The sequence below is a fragment of the Convolutriloba macropyga genome, chromosome 3 (assembly GCF_964194025.1).
Source record: "Convolutriloba macropyga chromosome 3, txConMacr16.3, whole genome shotgun sequence".
NCBI classification, from domain to species: domain Eukaryota; kingdom Metazoa; phylum Xenacoelomorpha; order Acoela; family Convolutidae; genus Convolutriloba; species Convolutriloba macropyga.
The window spans coordinates 26,052,737-26,071,131 of NC_134470.1; the positions used below are offsets into that span (position 1 = coordinate 26,052,737).

Consider the following 18,395-nt stretch of genomic DNA (forward strand, 5'->3'; position numbering starts at 1 on the left):
ATCAGCAATTATTATCAAAGAATTATGGCACATAATATTATTGTTTGTAGAAAACTGCAATAAATTGAGAGTTCTGTTGCTTAATCTGTTTTTCTGCTGACTTATTTGTTCAATTTAAGAATCAAACGTATTACAGTTGCTAAATGGTTATCACAAATTATTAGAAACTGAAAATTTTTAATGAGAATCTTTAATCCGATTATTTTTTGAGACTTTTGTGTGGTAACCTTGTAATGGAGCAAGGAATAAGAGCTGAATTGGCGCCGACCCGAATGAGAAAAAAATTGAGAATCAGATTCGAATGCCTAAATTTGATCGGCCAATTAATCTGATTATTTGAAATTACAACAAATGCAAGATATGCCATATTAAATAGTAAAATTTTCTCTAAAAATAAAAAAAACAAACTTAGCTCATACCAATAACTTAACGATGCGAACTTTTATATAGCACGACAGAATGAGCAGCAATTTTGTGCGAATTTAACTCACTCAGTTGACGAATTCAAGCGACACTACCTATTTTGGTCACTGCAGAAAAACCGTCAACGTTCTTATAACCTTAAATTTCATCCAATCTTTTAAACTGTTTAAGTCTTTATCCATCTCAGGCTTTACTTTGTAAGAACAAATTAAGAAACTTGAAACAAAACTAAATTTTTAGCTCCGAAAAAAATAGAATCGCTCTTTTAGTTGTCGAACAAATCCGTGAAATTTTTGAATTGAAATGGTCTCTTACGAGAAGATTATAACCCATCACACATAGAAAAGGAAAACTTTGATTATAAATTGTTTACAAAAATGATTACATCATCGAGAAGCCACTAGAGACCTTCTTAAGCCATGCTTTTCTAGCGTAAAAATTAGTTTTAATAGGTAAAAGCGGTTTTACTTTTGGATACCAGGGAAGCCCATGACTTATAAATAATGTGTATGTTTACAGGAACCAGGAAAACAACATAACTTCGAACAAATTAGTTAAACACCACATAAAATAAAAGAAAAATACTTAAAAAACTGGAGAAAAATGAAAATTGAAGACAAGAAAATTGTGAAATTATATAAGTATTGTCACTGATACTTGAATTTTTATTCGATTAAATCTATTGTTTCCGCATGAGAGCTATTTGGCTTGCTCAAAAATCTGCGAACAATGCGCGAAAAGTTAAAGTGGCGTAAGGGACTTAGACAATATAGTCTAAGCTAAAGTGATTCCTAATATAAAATGTTTCGAGAAAAAAAAGTGAAATGAACAAGGAGAACTGGTTTCGATAGGAGTTCAAAAAACTATTCTAACTAAAAACTTTTTGCTATCAGCCAACATTATCAAAAAATTACGGCAATTAAGATTATTGTAAAAAATTGCAACAGATTGTGAGTTATGTAGCCTAATCTGTTTTTCTGTTGATTTATTTGTTCAGTTTAGGGGTCAAAAATATTACCGTTGGTAACTTGTTATCACAATTTATTAGCAATTGAACAAAAAAAAATATTTAGCTCTGAAAAAAATAGAATAGCTCGTTTAGTTATCGAACAAATCAGTTAAATTTTTGAATTGAAATGGTCTCTTACGAGACGATTATAAGCCATCAATTTGTTACAAAAATGAGTGCATCATCGAGAAGCCACTACAGACGTTCTTATGCCATGCCTTTTTAGCCTGAAAATCAGTTTTAAAAGATAACGGCAATTTTATTTTTGGAAACCAGGGAAGCCCATGACTTATAAATAATGTGTATGTTTACAGGAGCCAGGAAAACATCATAACTTCAACCAAATTAGTTAAACACCACAGAAAATAAAAAGAAAGAGACTTCAAAAAAACTGTACAAAATGGGGTCTTTCCCATGATATCCCCCCAGCTTAGTGGTCAGATAACCTAAAGCCCCCCAATCATGGTAATTATACAATAATGGGGAGTTCTAATTTTATGGGGGGGGGGCTATAATGGGAAAGACCCAAATAGAGAACTGGTTTCGACAGGAGTTCAAAATACTATTCTAACTAAAAACTGCTTGCTATCAGCCAACATTATCAAAAAATTACGGTACTTAAGATCATTGTGTAGAAAATTGCAACAAACTGGGAGTTCTGTGGCTTAAACAGTTTTTCTGTGTATTTATTTGTTCAATTTATGTATCAAAGATATTACCGTTGATAACTGGCTATCAAAGTTTTTTAGCAACTGAACATTTCTAATGAGAATCCTTAGTCCGATTATTTTTTGAGACTGTCGTCTGGTTGCCTTGTACTAGAGCAGGGAATTAGAGCCGAATTGCCGCAGATTCGAATGAGAAAAAATGAGAATCAGAGACGAATGCTTGAATTTGATCGGCCCTTTAATCTGATTATTTGGAATTACAGCAAATGTAAGAAATGCCAAATAGTTGTCGTTACTTGTTTATCTATGGGGTGTGGTCTCGTTTCGTTGAGCTCCATTCGACCTTTCTGTGGCCGCAAAATCCTCCGTTGGGGTGGGGGTGCCACCACGGATTGGCCTTCGTTACGCTATTTTGTATACTTATTTTGTATAATTCCTCTTTGGATCTCATTTTATGGCATTCTGCTGTGCACCCGTTAGGCTCTACCCGCGTCCTCCCCAAATAGAGCCATTACTATGGCTAAATTTTGCTTGAGAACAGCATACATCGATTGTTCCAAGTGTTCTCAAATTAAATCACAGTACTGCATGCTGTCGTATCAATTGATCTCAGAGAGGTGATAGTGAGCTAAATTATAAAGTATAAAAAATCCACTGGAGAGGAAGTCATATCGTTAGACTAATCGTCAAAACCAACCCACAAGACACAAACAAATAAACGCTGATTCAGTAATTTGTAATAATTCTATCGTCTTGGCGTCTTATAGGGCGATTTGTTCCTTCCTAACCAGAAGTTTTGTACACTGATAAATCATTTTTACAAATCGCGGTCAAATTCACCCTGACGCTCTAAAGGCTCCACTCAAATAAAAAAGACTGTTGAAAAACTGAATTAAGCTGGAGTCCTAGGTTAGCATACTTTAGACGTAATACATTGACTTCTAACGACAGTTCAGTCTATATAAGTGGTAATTCGTTTTCTTTGGTACTATAAAGGGCCACGCTCTCATTAAAGTTTTTGTCAATCAAAAATCTGAATATTTGACAAACCACAGAACTTGTTCACTAAATACATTTGAAAATAGTGAATTTTCTCAAAAATACCGATAAACAGTATTTGTAACTAACACATAAGAAAGTATAACTTATAGTCCTTCAAAAATCAAAATATTAACAGAGTAACGTTAATCATTGCGAGTTCATTTTTGATCAGTTTTTAGGTAATTAGGCAGCAACCAATCATTTTCTTCGTTTTTCCTTTTTGGAATGATATGAGGCATTGCTTTCTCTGTAGGGGGACCTGGATCTCGATCTTGACCTGGAGTACTTATCACCTCTACGTCTGAATCTGTCGTTACTTCTGGAGTCGTATTCGGGTCTCTTTTCATGTCGTCGACTTGAGTTGTGACTCACAGCTGCCGATCTGGAAGCAACCGGTGCATGGTCAACATCACGCTTGTGACGATGTTTCGGCTGTTCACGCGAAGATGAACGACTTCTATAGGATCTGACGTCTGATTCCGATCCACCTAAATAAAATCCACCTAGATAAAGTAAAAAATGGATTCCAAATTGCATTCACTTTAGCATATCTACATCTGCTTTTTATTTAGTATAGCACAAATGAGACGGTCAACAATTTTGAGTACTTTGAGCCGAAATCAACTCCAGGAAAGGACCTGAAGACTTGTCCAAAGGGTAATTTAAACATTAAAATAAGTTGTCCACAAAAAAAACTCCAGTACAAAAATTGTTATTACGAAATTTGCCAAAGATTATTATCACAAAATCCAGCAAAACCTCGACAAGATAAATCACAATGTCAGCAACTTCTAAAACATAGCCTCAAACTACCAAGTGACAAAAACTAAAAACATACCCGGCAGATTGCCGGAAAATAGCCGCCGTTGATTCCAATAAGCATGATTGGGATTGAAATAACAGAAGATATTGAAAAAAAGATTTTTGTACAAAAACATTTTTTAAGTCCGATTTGTTTTGATGGCATTTCGTAGTTGAACATAACGTATTCCTGTTTCTTAGAGAGAGGCTACAGGGGCTACTATCAATACCAATAAGCATTAGAGATGGTAACTAAGACTTATAGGAACGACGTTCAAATAGCGGGCATCTAAAATTGGGCTTTATGGGTTTATCCCGTTTCTACTTCTGACTTCAATTTTTTATACTGACTCTGTTCATTTTGAATTGCTTTGCTGAGCAACTGATGTTCAAAATCACTTTTACCAGAATGAGAGAAGAGAGAAACTAGCCTAGAGAAGTCAAAAAGATTTCACGCAAAATGTTGAAAAGGCGGCAAAATGAGGTAAAGCGAAACATTTTTTTATTCGACGAAGTAAAAAAACATAGCAGGACAAGTCCTGACGTACAATTCAAAGAATTTTCATTGACTAAACAGAAAACTAGACCGAGAACAGACTATAAATGGATTGGGAAAACCATTTACAAAAAAAATCCGATCCAAAAAATCGAAAAAAAACAGTAAAAATCAGAGTGAAATTGCCGCATGTGAACAAAAAACCACTACCGAGAAACCGAATTTTTGTTCAAACACCGTTTTCGCACTCTACTTTAAAATTAGAGCGAAAAAAAATTCACGCCGCAAAACCACTTGCTTTTTCGCTCCATTTCCTGTTTCGGCGTGACCAAAATCACCACTCCAATTTGACTTCAAAAATCATGAAAATGTGTGAACAGATCTTAAAAAAAAAAAAGACAGCGCCCCAATACAATTCAAATTCTTTGAATTGTAAAAAAAATAGGAGCGCTATAATAGCCGGCTGAGAAGATGAGGGCGGCTATTAATAACTAATATTCAACAATTTAAAGGACCTCTAAATCTGATTGTATTCATATCTTAACCTGGTCATATATAGCTTATCGACCTCACCGTGATCAGATAAGTTTCGTAGCTAAATATAAATTTCATAATTGACTCAATCCAATCGTATTTGAAAAATGAAAAACTTTTCGCCTGAATTTATTTTCGAGCAAAAAAAATTTTGAAAATTACTTTTAAAATGTGGATTCAGCATTTCAACATCTTGTCAATGATACTACTTGATATGATATCCACCTGCTAAAATGACTTAAAAAAGTCAGGCTCCCATAACGTTACTGACTCCCAAATATGAATTGGACCAAAACAGTAAAAGTAGGGAGGTAGGGTTGGAATTCTGAGGTTTGGAACATTATTTATACGATTAGAATTCATTAGAAACGTATATAGATCATTAATAATTTTTTTTATCATTAGTGGCTCTCCGCCGAAACAAATAAAAATCCTCCAAAAATCTAACTGATTTCTGAATAATGAGATCCCGCTTTATTCCTGGGTGGAGGTGAGACATCTCTTCGTTCCTGTTTCCTCTTCGGCTCTCTACCCTTTCGGCTGTTCTTTTCGTCCTCAGCTCCTGAATCTATTGGTTCGATACGCTTCGAAGGTTTCCTCTTAGCAGACGGCTCACCAGGCAGAAGAGCAGTTACTTTGCGTTTCATAGGCTGCACTGGCCCAGGAGAATGCGAACTCCTCTGAAACGAAACATGCATTATTGAGTGCCCAATAAGACAGAAATTTTCATCTGATGTAAAATGCGTTTCCTAACTTTTCCAGGAAAAACAGTAGGCGTTTGTTTCGAAAACGTCAAGCAACACTTGGTCGCATTCCGTTAAGTTCTTCATAATAAGAGTCACAAAACAAACATAACCGCTTAACGCGAGTTGCGACTGATGAGCGGTTGGTTGGTTTCGCCGGTAGCTGGTTGCGGCTTAGGAAAGCTACCCTAATCTTAATTGAGGGGAAATGAAGCAGGGGTTGAGTGGAGTTTAGGGTGGTCGGAAAGTGTCGATTGTGTGGGGCTGCATGAGGAATGAGGTAGATGGGGTAGCAGAGGAGGAGTAAGGGGTAATGGGTTGTTCAAACTTTAAGAACCATCCTGCACACCATGAATTTGTGTCTCCGCAAAAGTTTCAGTGAATTGCAATACATTGAGACTAGTAAGGCGTAAGGCTCTAAGAAAACTGCTCAGGAACTTAACGACCTCCGTGCTTTAGCTTTCTATCCTGTCTTTGCTAATGAAAAGTCAAACTGTCACACCAAAAAACACAGGCAAAAATTCGGTAATACGAATTGCATGAAACATTGCCGTCAGACTGCCGGAATAGCTGCGAAATTGAATTGCGTACTGGAAATCACAGAAAGAAACAGATCCAGAGTTAGAAAAATCCGGTCTCCTTTACTTTTTTTTATCTTACAATCGTTATTTCTGAGGGTGTTTTAGCAACAGACGTTATTTCTGAATTCGAGCAATTTAAATTTAGGTCACGCAAAAAGCAAGAAAATCGAGCGACAAAAAGTCGCTAAAGAGTTAAGCAAAAGAATGTTCCCGAACAAATGTAAAACGAAAAATAGCATCAGACGACGGAAAAAATCAAGATCACCTCAATATAGCTACGCTCAGCTCACATATATAACACATAGCCATTAGAATACCGGAACCGACAGGTTAAGTGGGTGGAGGTAGATAAAGGGAAGGTGTTAGGTTGGCAGGGGAGAGACCGGGGGCAGGGAGTTAGATAGGTAGGTGGGGGTATCTGTAGTTTAGATAAGGAGGCACTGGATTTGATCAAAAACTCTCAAAATGACCTCTTCCCCCTTGGATATTACAAACAGTTCCTAATTACTACACATTACAAACTAAGCTGCTGTTAAAGTCCAATGTTTGAAAACAGAAGAGAATGTAGAATACAAAGTAGAAGACCCGTAGAGTACCAATACTCCTCTTCGATTCGTAAAAAGACCAGCAGGACTAATAAACTTCATTTGAGAACAATTCAGGGTCGAAACCACCAAAAATCACAGCCTCTCACACCATGATTTTATGTCTTCTTAGTAGCTCCGGTGATTTGTACACAGAGACTAGTAACGCTCTAAGAGAACTGCTCTGTCTGCTCAGTAACTTAATGCTTTTCGGGTTTTACCTGTTTGTCCCGTTTTGAGGACGAAAAGTTAAATGCTCAGACAAAAAGTCGGTAGCCGAATCACAACGCATGCAATATAATGTCAAACATTAGAGCCTAACATGTAACGTCATGAGAAATACCGTCTGCTGCCAATGGAAATTAATCAATGTTTACCTGCTCTACAGTAATTATAAAATTACCCAACTTAGTGATTGCCGTTTTTGCGGGAATATGCCAACTCGTAAGATTGTACACTTTGATACAATAAGATCAGCAAAACAGCCGGTACAGTTCAACGCAAAGGTTACACGTCAAAATCAAACCTTGTTCTTTTGTTTCCTGACTGGACTGCGTGTTGGACTCCTGCTATCAACTGGGGATCTGCTATTCTCACGAGGTTTCCTGTTTTTCCTTCTACCAGCTGAGGATTTAGATGTTGTTCCCGATATAACTTCGTTACTGTCTTCCCTATCCACTACACGCGGTGGAGATCTTGATTTTCGGCGATGTTTACTGTCCGATGACTTAGGGTTCTGATCACGCGAGGAGTGAGTGACTACAGCAGATGAAACGGGGCCTAAATAAAAGCAACATTCTCACTGTTAAGATATACTTCACTTATTGCAAAGATGAGGATGGGGTTGAGAGTCAACAAATTCTCAGAACTACCACCCTCACACCATGAATTTACGTCTCCTCAACAGTTTCGACAAATCTCACTCATCGAGACTAGCAAAGCTATAACATAGCCACCAGATTGCCGGAAAATAGCCGCGAGATATACTGTTGAGAACTGTTATAACAACACACAGAAATTAAAACAAAGGAAAATAATCGAGTACGCAAGAGCGCAAAAAGTAAGACAATAAGATTTTTTTCCTGCCAGAAGATACTCGGAAAAAAATGCTTCAAAAATGCATCAAATAATAGAGACATTATAAGCAATAGGGCTCTATGATAGTTGCTCTCAATTGAAATTCAATTACCGATATAATCTTAAAATAATTAAAATTAAAGCGGTTAAAAAGACATTTTCCAGTGACACAAGTCACGTATGATAAAAAACATTAAGCTATTGACCAAAAAACTGAAGAACAGAGTGCGAAATGACGTCAAGCAAACAAATGTAATTGCAAAGCGGTAGAAGTTATTATAAATGAAACGTCAAATGGTCGCAAGGATCATTGATGGACACGAAGTAATAAAAAACATGGCCGGTAGAATACCGGAAACAACTCGAAGAGTCGTGTAATATAATCTCTAAATCAGAAATATCAAAGAAAGAGCTGGTGTTCCACCTATTTCGGAAACATCAAAGAAAAAGAAGAAACTAAATGGCTAATAGAACTAGTGTTTTGAAAAAAGCAGACCCACTTTTTTACTTAGAGGGTGTGAGTTGGCGTAGGGGAGTTGGCAGGTAGGAGGGTGGGGGGGTTACGTATGTAGGGGTACGTGGGAGAGGAAGGTGGGGCATGAGGGGGGAGGGGGTAGCTACGTAGGTGGGGGGAAAGATAGGCGACGGGTTCTGTAATTGGGATAGGGAAGGACTGTTATGGCAAAAAACTTCTCAAAATGACCTTTCGACCTTAAACATTATCAGCAGTACCTACTGACTATGTACTAGTAACTAAGCTACCGTTACAGTCCAGGGTTCGAAAACAGAAGTCTACGTTCGAAGATAGAATTCAGTGTTCGAAAACAAAAGTCAAAAGTACAAGTCATGAACAAACTTGCTTCAGCTTTAAAAAAAAACAGCCGATAGAATACCGGAAACGAGTCAAATAGTGATACAATTTAAACTTTAAACATACCCGGCAGATTGCCGGAAAATAGCCGCCGTTGATTCCAATAAGCATGATTGGGATTGAACGAATAGAATATATTGAAAAAAAAAGATTTTTGTACAAAAATATTTTTTAAGTCCGATTTATTTTGATGGCATTTCGTAGTTGAACATACTTCTGTTTCTTAGAGAGAGGCTACAGGGGCTACTATCAACACCAATAAGCATTAGAGGTGGTAACTAAGACTTATAGGAACGACGTTCAAATAGCGGGCATCTAAAATTGGGCTTTATGGGTTTATCCCGTTTCTATTTCTGACTTCAATTTTTTATACCAAGTCTGTTCATTTTGAATTGCTTTGCTTAGCAACTGATGTTCAAATTCACTTTTAGCAGAATGAGAGAAGAGAGAAACTAGCCTAGAGAAGTCAAAAAGATTTCACGCAAAATGTCGAAAAAGCGGCAAAATGGTAAAGCGAAAAAAAGTTTGACGAAGTAAAAAAAAAATACGAGCGCAATAATAGCCGGCTGAGAAGATGAGGGCGGCTATTAAAAACTACGATGAGATCAATAATAGCCTCGCTATCGCTTGGCGGTTGTTGATAAGAAACCCACAGAAACTTAAAGCCCTCAGGCTCTACCACTTTATCCCAATCTGTGGGCGAAAAGTCATATCAGTAGGTAAAAATGGTATTTAAAAATAGTAACGGGACTAGAAATAATTTCCACCAACTTTGTTTAACAAGCAATTAAAAACACATTGATTAGACTGCAACAACCAGTGCACCGTAATTTATCAACTCTCAAAACCCGAGAAGCAGAAAACACCAGCGCAAAAACAGCTTACCGAAAACTATTACACTCACATTGTGTAAATACTTCGCGACTATTAAAAATAGCTGTAAAAACCTCATAATTAACCAATGATTTCTCACAAGAAACACGAATGAATTCGAAGATGTAATATCATATATCATTATTCACTAGCTGCAGGAAAGAAGATCAACTTAGCATACCTCTTCTGTCTTCTGAAGTCTTCCTCTTTCGCTCTTTCTCCGAATGCCTCTTCTCTTGTTCCTCCTCTACTACCTCATCTGAGAACTCCTCCACACTTCTAGATCTCCTCTTCCTTCTTTTCTCTTCTCCTCTGGTTCCCTCTTCCTTTCTGCTTCTCTTCGGAACAGGCGATACCGATCTCTCTGCATCGTATTTTGAGGCTGCTCAACAATAAAGCAATGGGTTAGACTGACAGCTATTTCATCTCGAAAAAATGACGGGCAACAAAGTTTTAGATGAAAATAACGAAACCATAAATATGTACGTACTACAATAATTACAGAAAAAATGGGATGTTTGCGCGTTTCACTAAATCTTTTACCATCAACTGTAGTTTCAACTGTGTGCAAAATCTATTGCTATCATATTTCGAAAATTGTACGGTTGATGTCTGACGACTTCTGAGATCAAAATGGAGATAAGAGCAAAGCGTGGCAAAACTACACTATTGATCTGAACAGTTTTAACAGAGCACAGCTGTATGTTGATTCCAATAACCACGATTGGGATTGAAAGAAATTTTAAAAAATTGTACGAAAACAATTTTAAAATGCAAACTATTTTGATGTCATTTTGTAGTTGAACATACTCCTATTTCATAGTGAGACTATACAGGAGCTAGTATCAATACCAATATCAATTACAGATGATATCTAAGAATTATAAGAACAAAGTTCGAGCAACAGGCATCTAAAACTCGGCTTTATGGGTTTATCCCGTTTCTTTTTCTGATTCCGTTTCTTTTTCTTATTCCGTTTCTTGATACTGACTCTGTTCATTCTCAATTTAATTGCTGTCTAAACGCACTTTGAGCAGTACGAGCAAAGAGTGAAACTAGCCTAGAGAAACTGTTGAACAAGCTGTGAACTAAGGTGAAGCGAAAAATTTTAGATCGATGAAGTAAAAAAACAGGAACTCTATAATAGCCGGCTGAGAAGCTGAGGTGGCTATTAAAAACGTTGGGTTGTTTTAGGTTTTTTTTACCGTGTCGTAAATACAATCGACTTCGAATACGATCAGATCTTTTCATTTTTTCCACTAGAAACAAAGCCCGCAAATAGCCGGAAAATTGCCACCGTTGACGCGCTTGACGCACATTGGCATTGAAACAGAAAAACAGAGATAGAAATTGACAGAATTTTTTCCGAAGTTTTAGAAAGTGCTCAAATTTGTTAAGCTATTTTAGTTAGATTCTAAAACTATACTTAATTCAGCTTCTAAACTGAAAGGTATTAAGCTTAAAACTAATGTCAGCTAGCAGTCGCTCTATGAACTTTGACAACCTAATGCACTATGACCGAGAATTACAGGTTTATCGCGTTTCTTTTGATTTTGCACTTTTGACTTTGACTGTATTCACTACATTGCGTAATTCAATGCGCAAAAGAATTTAAAATCCATTTAGTTGAAACAGTGAGTGAGGTAAGTCAGAAGTCAAGCGTGTAAATCGTCACTTGTGTAAAACAGAAAACGTGATCAAAAGATAAAGCGAATTAAAAAACAAAGCAGGACAAGTCCTGACGTACAATTCAAAGACGTTTCAATGACTAAACAAAAAACTAGACCTAGAATGAACTATGACTGTATTGGGAAAACCATTTAGAAGAAAATTTTATTAAAAAAATCGAAAATGCCGCATGTGAACAAAAAACCACTAGCAAGAAAACGAGTTTTTGTTTATACACCGTTTTCTCACTCTACTTAAAAATTTGAATGAAAAAATTTCACGCCGCAAAACCAGTCGCTTTTTCGCTCCACTTCCTGTTTCGGCGTGACCAAAATCACCACTCAAATTTGAGTTCAAAATTATGAAAATGTGTGAACACATCTTAAAAGACAGCGCCCCAATACAATTCAAATTCTTCGAATTGTAAAAAAGGAGAGCGCCTAAATAATAACCGTTGAGAGGCTGACGGCGGCTATTAAACAAGAAAAGACCTCAAAAACTTTCAAAATATTCAGAAGTGGCAAGACAAAGTTCAGGAAAACATAAACAAAACAGATAACTGAAAGACAATACAAATCGAAGAACTTTGCATAAAAATTAACATGCAAAGATAAGATAGTATCGAAAGTCAAAGGCAGATCTGTATAATCCAAAAGATTGTACATCTGTACATCATAACATCTTATGATCACTCAATCTCAAGCCATCAATATGTATCTAATGAATGTAGACAAAACGAAAAACTTAATCGATGCGGACAAAATACTACAGCGACACCGAACGTACGCCCATTTAAAGTTAGGCCTCATCCAAAACTAACAAGCCCCATATCAGGGCCCCGAATTATTATTTTTTATAAACAATAACTTTTGGGGCACTTCTGATATTACATTTGGTAACAAATTTAGTAATCTGTCGCAAATTAGCGTGGCTTTAGTTATACCCGGCTTGATCTCAGCTACTTAACGTTCTGGATGAAAGCTCACCTCTTTTCATCACGATTTATTTATTTTTTAACCCAATATAATTTGAAATATACGTATACCTCCTCAGTAATACAAATCCGCGTTTCATTCAACTATAATTTTTAGCACCGAAAAGCTTTGATCCAACTCGACATACAAATAGGCAATTATCAACATAGCCGAAAGATTGACGCCGTTGACCCCACTGACAGTCTTTGCGATTGAAAATGGTCAAACGAAAAATCACATAAAACGACCACAGAACTAATATAATTGCTACAAACTTCGTCTGAGATCAATTAATAACTAGATATTAGAAACTAAGCTACTGTTAAAGTCCAATGTTTGGTGGCGTGATAGCCAAGAGGTAAGGTGCGTGATTGACACGCCAATGATTGATAGTTCGCTTCCCTGCCTCTGTGAAGGTGTCTGTGTGAGGATGAGTTCTTACTTAACCATAGCTTCAAGTTGACCATAGCCTGGCTACTCTTGGCTTCAATGATGGTACCACGTGAAAGTTTCAGATGCCATAGTCACCAAAAATAGCATTTATGCTCACAAAATGAAGTCTGAGATGTGTGGGTATAATAGAAAAAAGAACAGCTGAGAACAAACTGGTGTTAAGGAAGACTAAAAGCCTAATGGTGTTCTGCTGCCATTACGCAGAAACAAAATTAATATTATACACAGTAGTCAACATTCAAAAACGAAAAAAAAATCCAAATTTCAAGTCATTAACAAACTTGCTTCAGCTTAAAAAGAAACCCGTGTAATGCCAATACTCCTCTTCGAGTCGTAAAGAGATCACGGGACTAATATAATCGGTACAAATTTCGTTTAGAACAATTAAAAACCATTGCCGGGAAGTGACGGAGAGGACTCAAATAATTTTATCAAATTAGGCCGCAGCCATCTATATAAAGTATCGCAAAACCAAAGCGGCTTTTCAATTTTGTCTTTACTCAAACTACATACAATCCTTCAGCCGAATATTCAGAATATCCAGCAAAATTGCATCAATTAAGAACAAGTAGAAAAAGTGCTTATATACTTAAAAACTGACTAGAAGAGCAAATTACTGAAAAGGCAGTAATTTTTGAACGGTTTTGAAAACGTCATCACCCTTGTTCTTTTTGGAAGTAGGTGTCGGTTGCTCCTCTTCAATATCACTAGAAATGGGTAGTTCCTTCGACTGGGACTCGCTGCTTGAAGATCGCGACCTCCGACTCTTTCCCTTCTTCGACTCCTTCTCTGTAAATATTTGAAATATAGAAATTAAAAACTGGGAAATCGCAGGTGACTAATTCGGCATTCCATTAATTCTCTGATACTATAACAGATCATTCGATTGAAAAAAGCTACAAATATGATCTGCTTGCTGAGCAATATGGAAGAGTGTACAACATCAACATTTATATGGATAAGCAAGTAAGATCAGCAGAAAGCTCCATATTTTACAGGTTTTACGAATTGGATCAACGGCTGCTTACCCTCTTTAGCTTTCTTCTTTTTCTTTTTCTTAGATTTGGACTCTTTCTTGGGAGACGGTTGGCTGTCTTCTACTGGACTCTGGTACCGTTCCTTAGCCTTCTTCGACTTGGATTTCTTTTCCTTCTTCTGCTTCTTACCCACTGGCTCTACATCGTTGTTATCGGAGTCTGCAGTGGAAGATATGGCAGCACCACCAGCAGACGTTAGAGACTCTTTTGCTGGTGGTGGTGGCGGCGGAGGTTCGACTCTAAGCTGCTTCCTCTTTTTACGAGGCGTCACATCTGTGTTCTTCTGCTTATCAGGTGAACTGTCGCCCATCGACTCAATTCCGTCATTGACACCTTAAAAGTAATGAACATAGCCGGCAGATTGCCGAAAATAGCCGCGATAGGCGTGTGTGGCTACCCATGAATTGAAACAACTAACGAAATCCGAGAGACAGGTTGACCACCAGTCCTTTAATAGACCACTAGGCTTTTTGGTTAGATTCGGACTGTCATTTTTAAACACATACGCTCTATAAGGAAAAACCCTAATGGAGCTTTTTCAAAACTGATATTCGAAATCAAAAACTCAAGACTCTAATACTCAAGAACTAGGGCATATACGTTTGGCAATACTTAGATGCACATAATTGACCTTTATCTAGTAAATGTTCATAAAACTTAAAGTTCACTACTTTTTTGAAGTTCAGAAGTCATTTTTAAAGTAAGTAAGTCACGCAATTGACCTAAAAGCAGAACATACGACGTCACGCGCACAAAATTTAATGGCAAAACAGAAGAAATCACTGAAATTGAAAAAGTCAAGTCCAAGAAGTCAGGTCGCAAGAATCATCGATGGAGCAACGAACGAAAAAAACATAGCAGCACAAGTACTGAAATACAATACAAAGAATTGAATGAAAACCTTAGAAGTACTCTACCTGAACAGCAGATAAAATGAACAATGCCGGCCAAAACACAAACAAAATCATCAATAAGTTGAGAAACTAAAACAATATTTTAGTTCAATCAAAAATTCAAAAAAATTAAAATCAATTGCAAATTTTAATGAAATGTTGCCAAAAATTGTGATATTCAAATCTTCAGAACAATTTATGTGTCTCTACAGGCTATCCACTAACCCAATACCAAGCCTTAAAAAATCATTGGCTCGTAAAGATTTATAAACTAGGTAAAAGACGATAATTTTTAGAAAAAATTTCAAATTTTATCGAACAATATACTTCGTTCTATCAAGAAGCTGAAAACCAATCCATTGCCCCTAACAACTATGTAATAACAAAATATCAAACCCTGGAGGAGGTTACCTGGCTACTGCGGCAAGAAAAACTCAACAAAAAAATGTTTTCAAAAAACCTGAAAATTTTTTCAAATTTTATCAAAAATTTTCTTAAATTCGAAGTGTTAAATTGTTAGAAACAATTCCATTGACACCAAAAAATCTACAATAACTTTTTGTCAGACAGTGGAATAGGTTTGCTGGCCCTTGAGGCTGGACAAAAATCAAAGATTGACAAAAATTTCAGGAAAACTTGAAAAAATGGCAGGTTTTATCCAAAAAAAAGAATGCTAATATTCGAGGCAATAAAATGTTGACATCCATAAAAGTAACATTCCATTGTTACTAGAAGTCATGCCATGCCCTATTATAAAACCCAAAAGGATATTCCCTGGCCTTTGAGGCTGACAAACATTTTTTGAAAACTTAAAAAAATCTCAAAAATAAGTATCATTTTGAGTTTGTGTTTATAGTACCAGAACATATAGATCATAGAGTTCATAACAAGTAATTGTGTCTCGCAAAAGACCATTATCATATTTCAAAAACTTCAACCTCCGACTAATCAAACAAAAAACTCAAAAAATCACACAAAAAATATGAAAAATGCACCATTTTGAGCTCAAAAACTCCTAAAAATGACATTTTAATATTAAATTAAGGCCATCCCAGCAGTTGCACCACTCTAAGCAGTTGAACTCTACTAAAGCCCACTTTGGGCCTCTAATGGAACTTAATGCCCGCTGGGCTTTACCTGTTTATCCCGTTTTGAAAGATCAAAGTCATTGAAAAATGTGTGTACACATCTTAAAAAAAGACAGCGCACCAACCCAATCCAAATTCTTTTAATTAAAAAAAAACATAGCTGGCAGATTGCCAGAAAATAGCCGCAATAGATTCGTAGATCGGCAGTCTAAAAAAACAGTAAAAAAGACAGACCGAAAAATTCGTCTTTTCATTAAAGGCTGATCTGTTATATTTTGATTACAAATCTGTATAAGTTATTGCTGCCTCTATTAGCTGATCTCAAATTATCTTCATTTAGAGTGACACACACCCATTTGACCTTCTCTCTTTGAATTAAAGTAAAAAAAATCAATTTCAAAGTGAGGAAGTCATTTTTGAGAGTGAGGTAAGTCAAGTGTGACCAAAAATTTAATCACGTAAATGAACAAAAAAACTTGCTCCACTAAGAGCGAAAAATGACGTCACACATGTAATTCAGTTGAAATTGCATGAACGAATGAACAAGAAGTGGCTGTGACGTCATATGGTCGTAACAAAAATCATGACGACGAAAAAAAAAAACATAGCAGGACAAGTCCTGACGTACAATTCAAAGAATTTTCATTGACTAAGTAGAAAAAGTAGACATAGAATGGAATTTGAGTGAATTGAGAAAACCATTTTAAAAAAAATCAGAACACAAAAATAAGAAATAAATAGAAAATCAATTTCAAAATGCCGCATGTGAACAAAAAAACCACTAGCGAGAAATGAAAATTTAATTCAAACAAAAAACTAGGCCTAGAATGAGCTGTGAATGGATCGGGAAAACTATTTAGAAAAAAATCAATCCGATCCAAAAAATCGAAAAAAAACAGTAAAAATCAGAGTGAAATTGTCGCATGTGAACAAAAAACCACTACCGAGAAACCGAATTTTTGTTCAAACACCGTTTTCTCACTCTACTTTAAAATTAGAGCGAAAAAAATTCACGCCGCAAAACCACTCGCTTTTTCGCTTTATTTCCTGTTTCGGCGTGACCAAAATCACTACTCCAATTTGACTTCAAAAATCATGAAAATGTGTGAACAGATCTTAAAAAAAACATAGCCGGAAAAATTCCGGAAACGACTCGAAGTGAAAATCCATTAAAACGCCATCCAACTATTCATCAAAGAAAACGTTCCTTCCCTAATTTATGATTATCTTGAAACAAAACCATGAAACAAAAAAGTAAAGATAAAATCAAATCTGTTAAAATATGAAAAAAAATCTGATCAAATTTTGTTATAAATTGAGATCCCGAAAAACCTATCTCTGCAAAATAACTTCATCAAAACAACTAGTTTTTACTAAAACCACCTATGTGAATTTTGAAAAATACTTTAGGCTAAATTATGAACAGAAAGCTCTTAAAAACAACTTTCACTGAAAAACTAGAAAAAGTTATCAAATTTTTTTCGAGTTTCAAAAGCATATAAATCCAAAGAAAAATTCCCATCAGCCAATAGGGTATCCAGTTGCTCGCAAAACAATAGGCAAGTCATAATAGGCTAAGAAACTTAGCTAAAAACAGACAAAAAAAGAAAAACTGCAAAAATTTAAGAAAAATAGTTCCAATTTTCGCCATTTATTTGTCATATTTCTCAACAAAAAAAAAGATTTTTTACCCACAAAATTGTAACCAATTGTTACCATAAATTTGCTCAATTAGAAGGAGTTTCTTCAAAACCCATTTGAGCCAGTAAATTAGAATAATCGTCAAAAAACGCAAAAATTAGCCCGAAAATCAGCAAAATACATTAAAAACCTCCGAATTATCATAAAATTCACATGAATTTCCAAAAGCCTTCAAAGCACTACCGAACCAGCCTAAAATTAAAACAAAATCATAACCAAACCTCCTAACCAAAATAAATAAAAAAAAACTGCTTTAAAATGCCGCACGTGAACAAAAAATTTTGCTCGCTTAGAGGAAATTTTTTCACACATCAATTTCTCGCTCTCTCAAAAACAGCGGCATTAACAAAAACCACTCTCTTTTCGCTCCTCTCTTCACTTTTGTTCAGCACCAAAATCACTCCAAATTTTTTCACGCGTTTCATTTCCCGCTTCAAAAATCACTCCAATAAAATTGATTAAAAAAGGACTTCTCCAATACTCCTCTTCGAGTCGTAAAAAGACAGCGCCCCAATACAATTCAAATTCTTTGAATTGTAAAAAACCAAGAGAAGGCCAATAATAGCCCCAGCTATCGCTGTGCGGCTATTAAAAAACCACGATGTCCCCAATAATAGCCTCTATCGCTACACGGCTATTAAAAATAAACAGCAACCTGAACTAAATGACGGATGGCATTCGAAGCCAGTGCAATCACTTTTTGAAAATTTACCAGGACTGGATTAGAACCAGAATCTAACTTCCGAGCCTACGGAGCTACAACATTACAACAACTGCACTCAAGCTCTCGAGACTGGGCACCTCTTATAGTCCCTTCCTGTCACTCAAGGCTTCATCTCTCTCGCCACGACATAGCACCCTATCACTTCTAGTTATCAGA

General features: G+C 36.2%; 1 protein-coding gene across 1 annotated transcript in view; it reads right to left on the reverse strand.

Annotated features, from left to right (window-relative positions):
- Positions 1–2,977: 2,977 nt before the first annotated feature.
- Positions 2,978–18,395, reverse strand: part of LOC142336105 (uncharacterized) — a 211,573-nt gene continuing 196,155 nt past the window's right edge. The window contains exons 18-23 of the mRNA XM_075384652.1: positions 13,825–14,166; positions 13,457–13,585; positions 9,883–10,083; positions 7,407–7,660; positions 5,421–5,652; positions 2,978–3,629 (exon numbers count right to left, since the gene is read on the reverse strand). Of these exons, the coding sequence (XP_075240767.1) occupies positions 3,340–3,629; positions 5,421–5,652; positions 7,407–7,660; positions 9,883–10,083; positions 13,457–13,585; positions 13,825–14,166 (1,448 nt within the window). The 3' untranslated portion in view covers positions 2,978–3,339. The remainder of the gene's footprint in view (positions 3,630–5,420; positions 5,653–7,406; positions 7,661–9,882; positions 10,084–13,456; positions 13,586–13,824; positions 14,167–18,395) is intronic.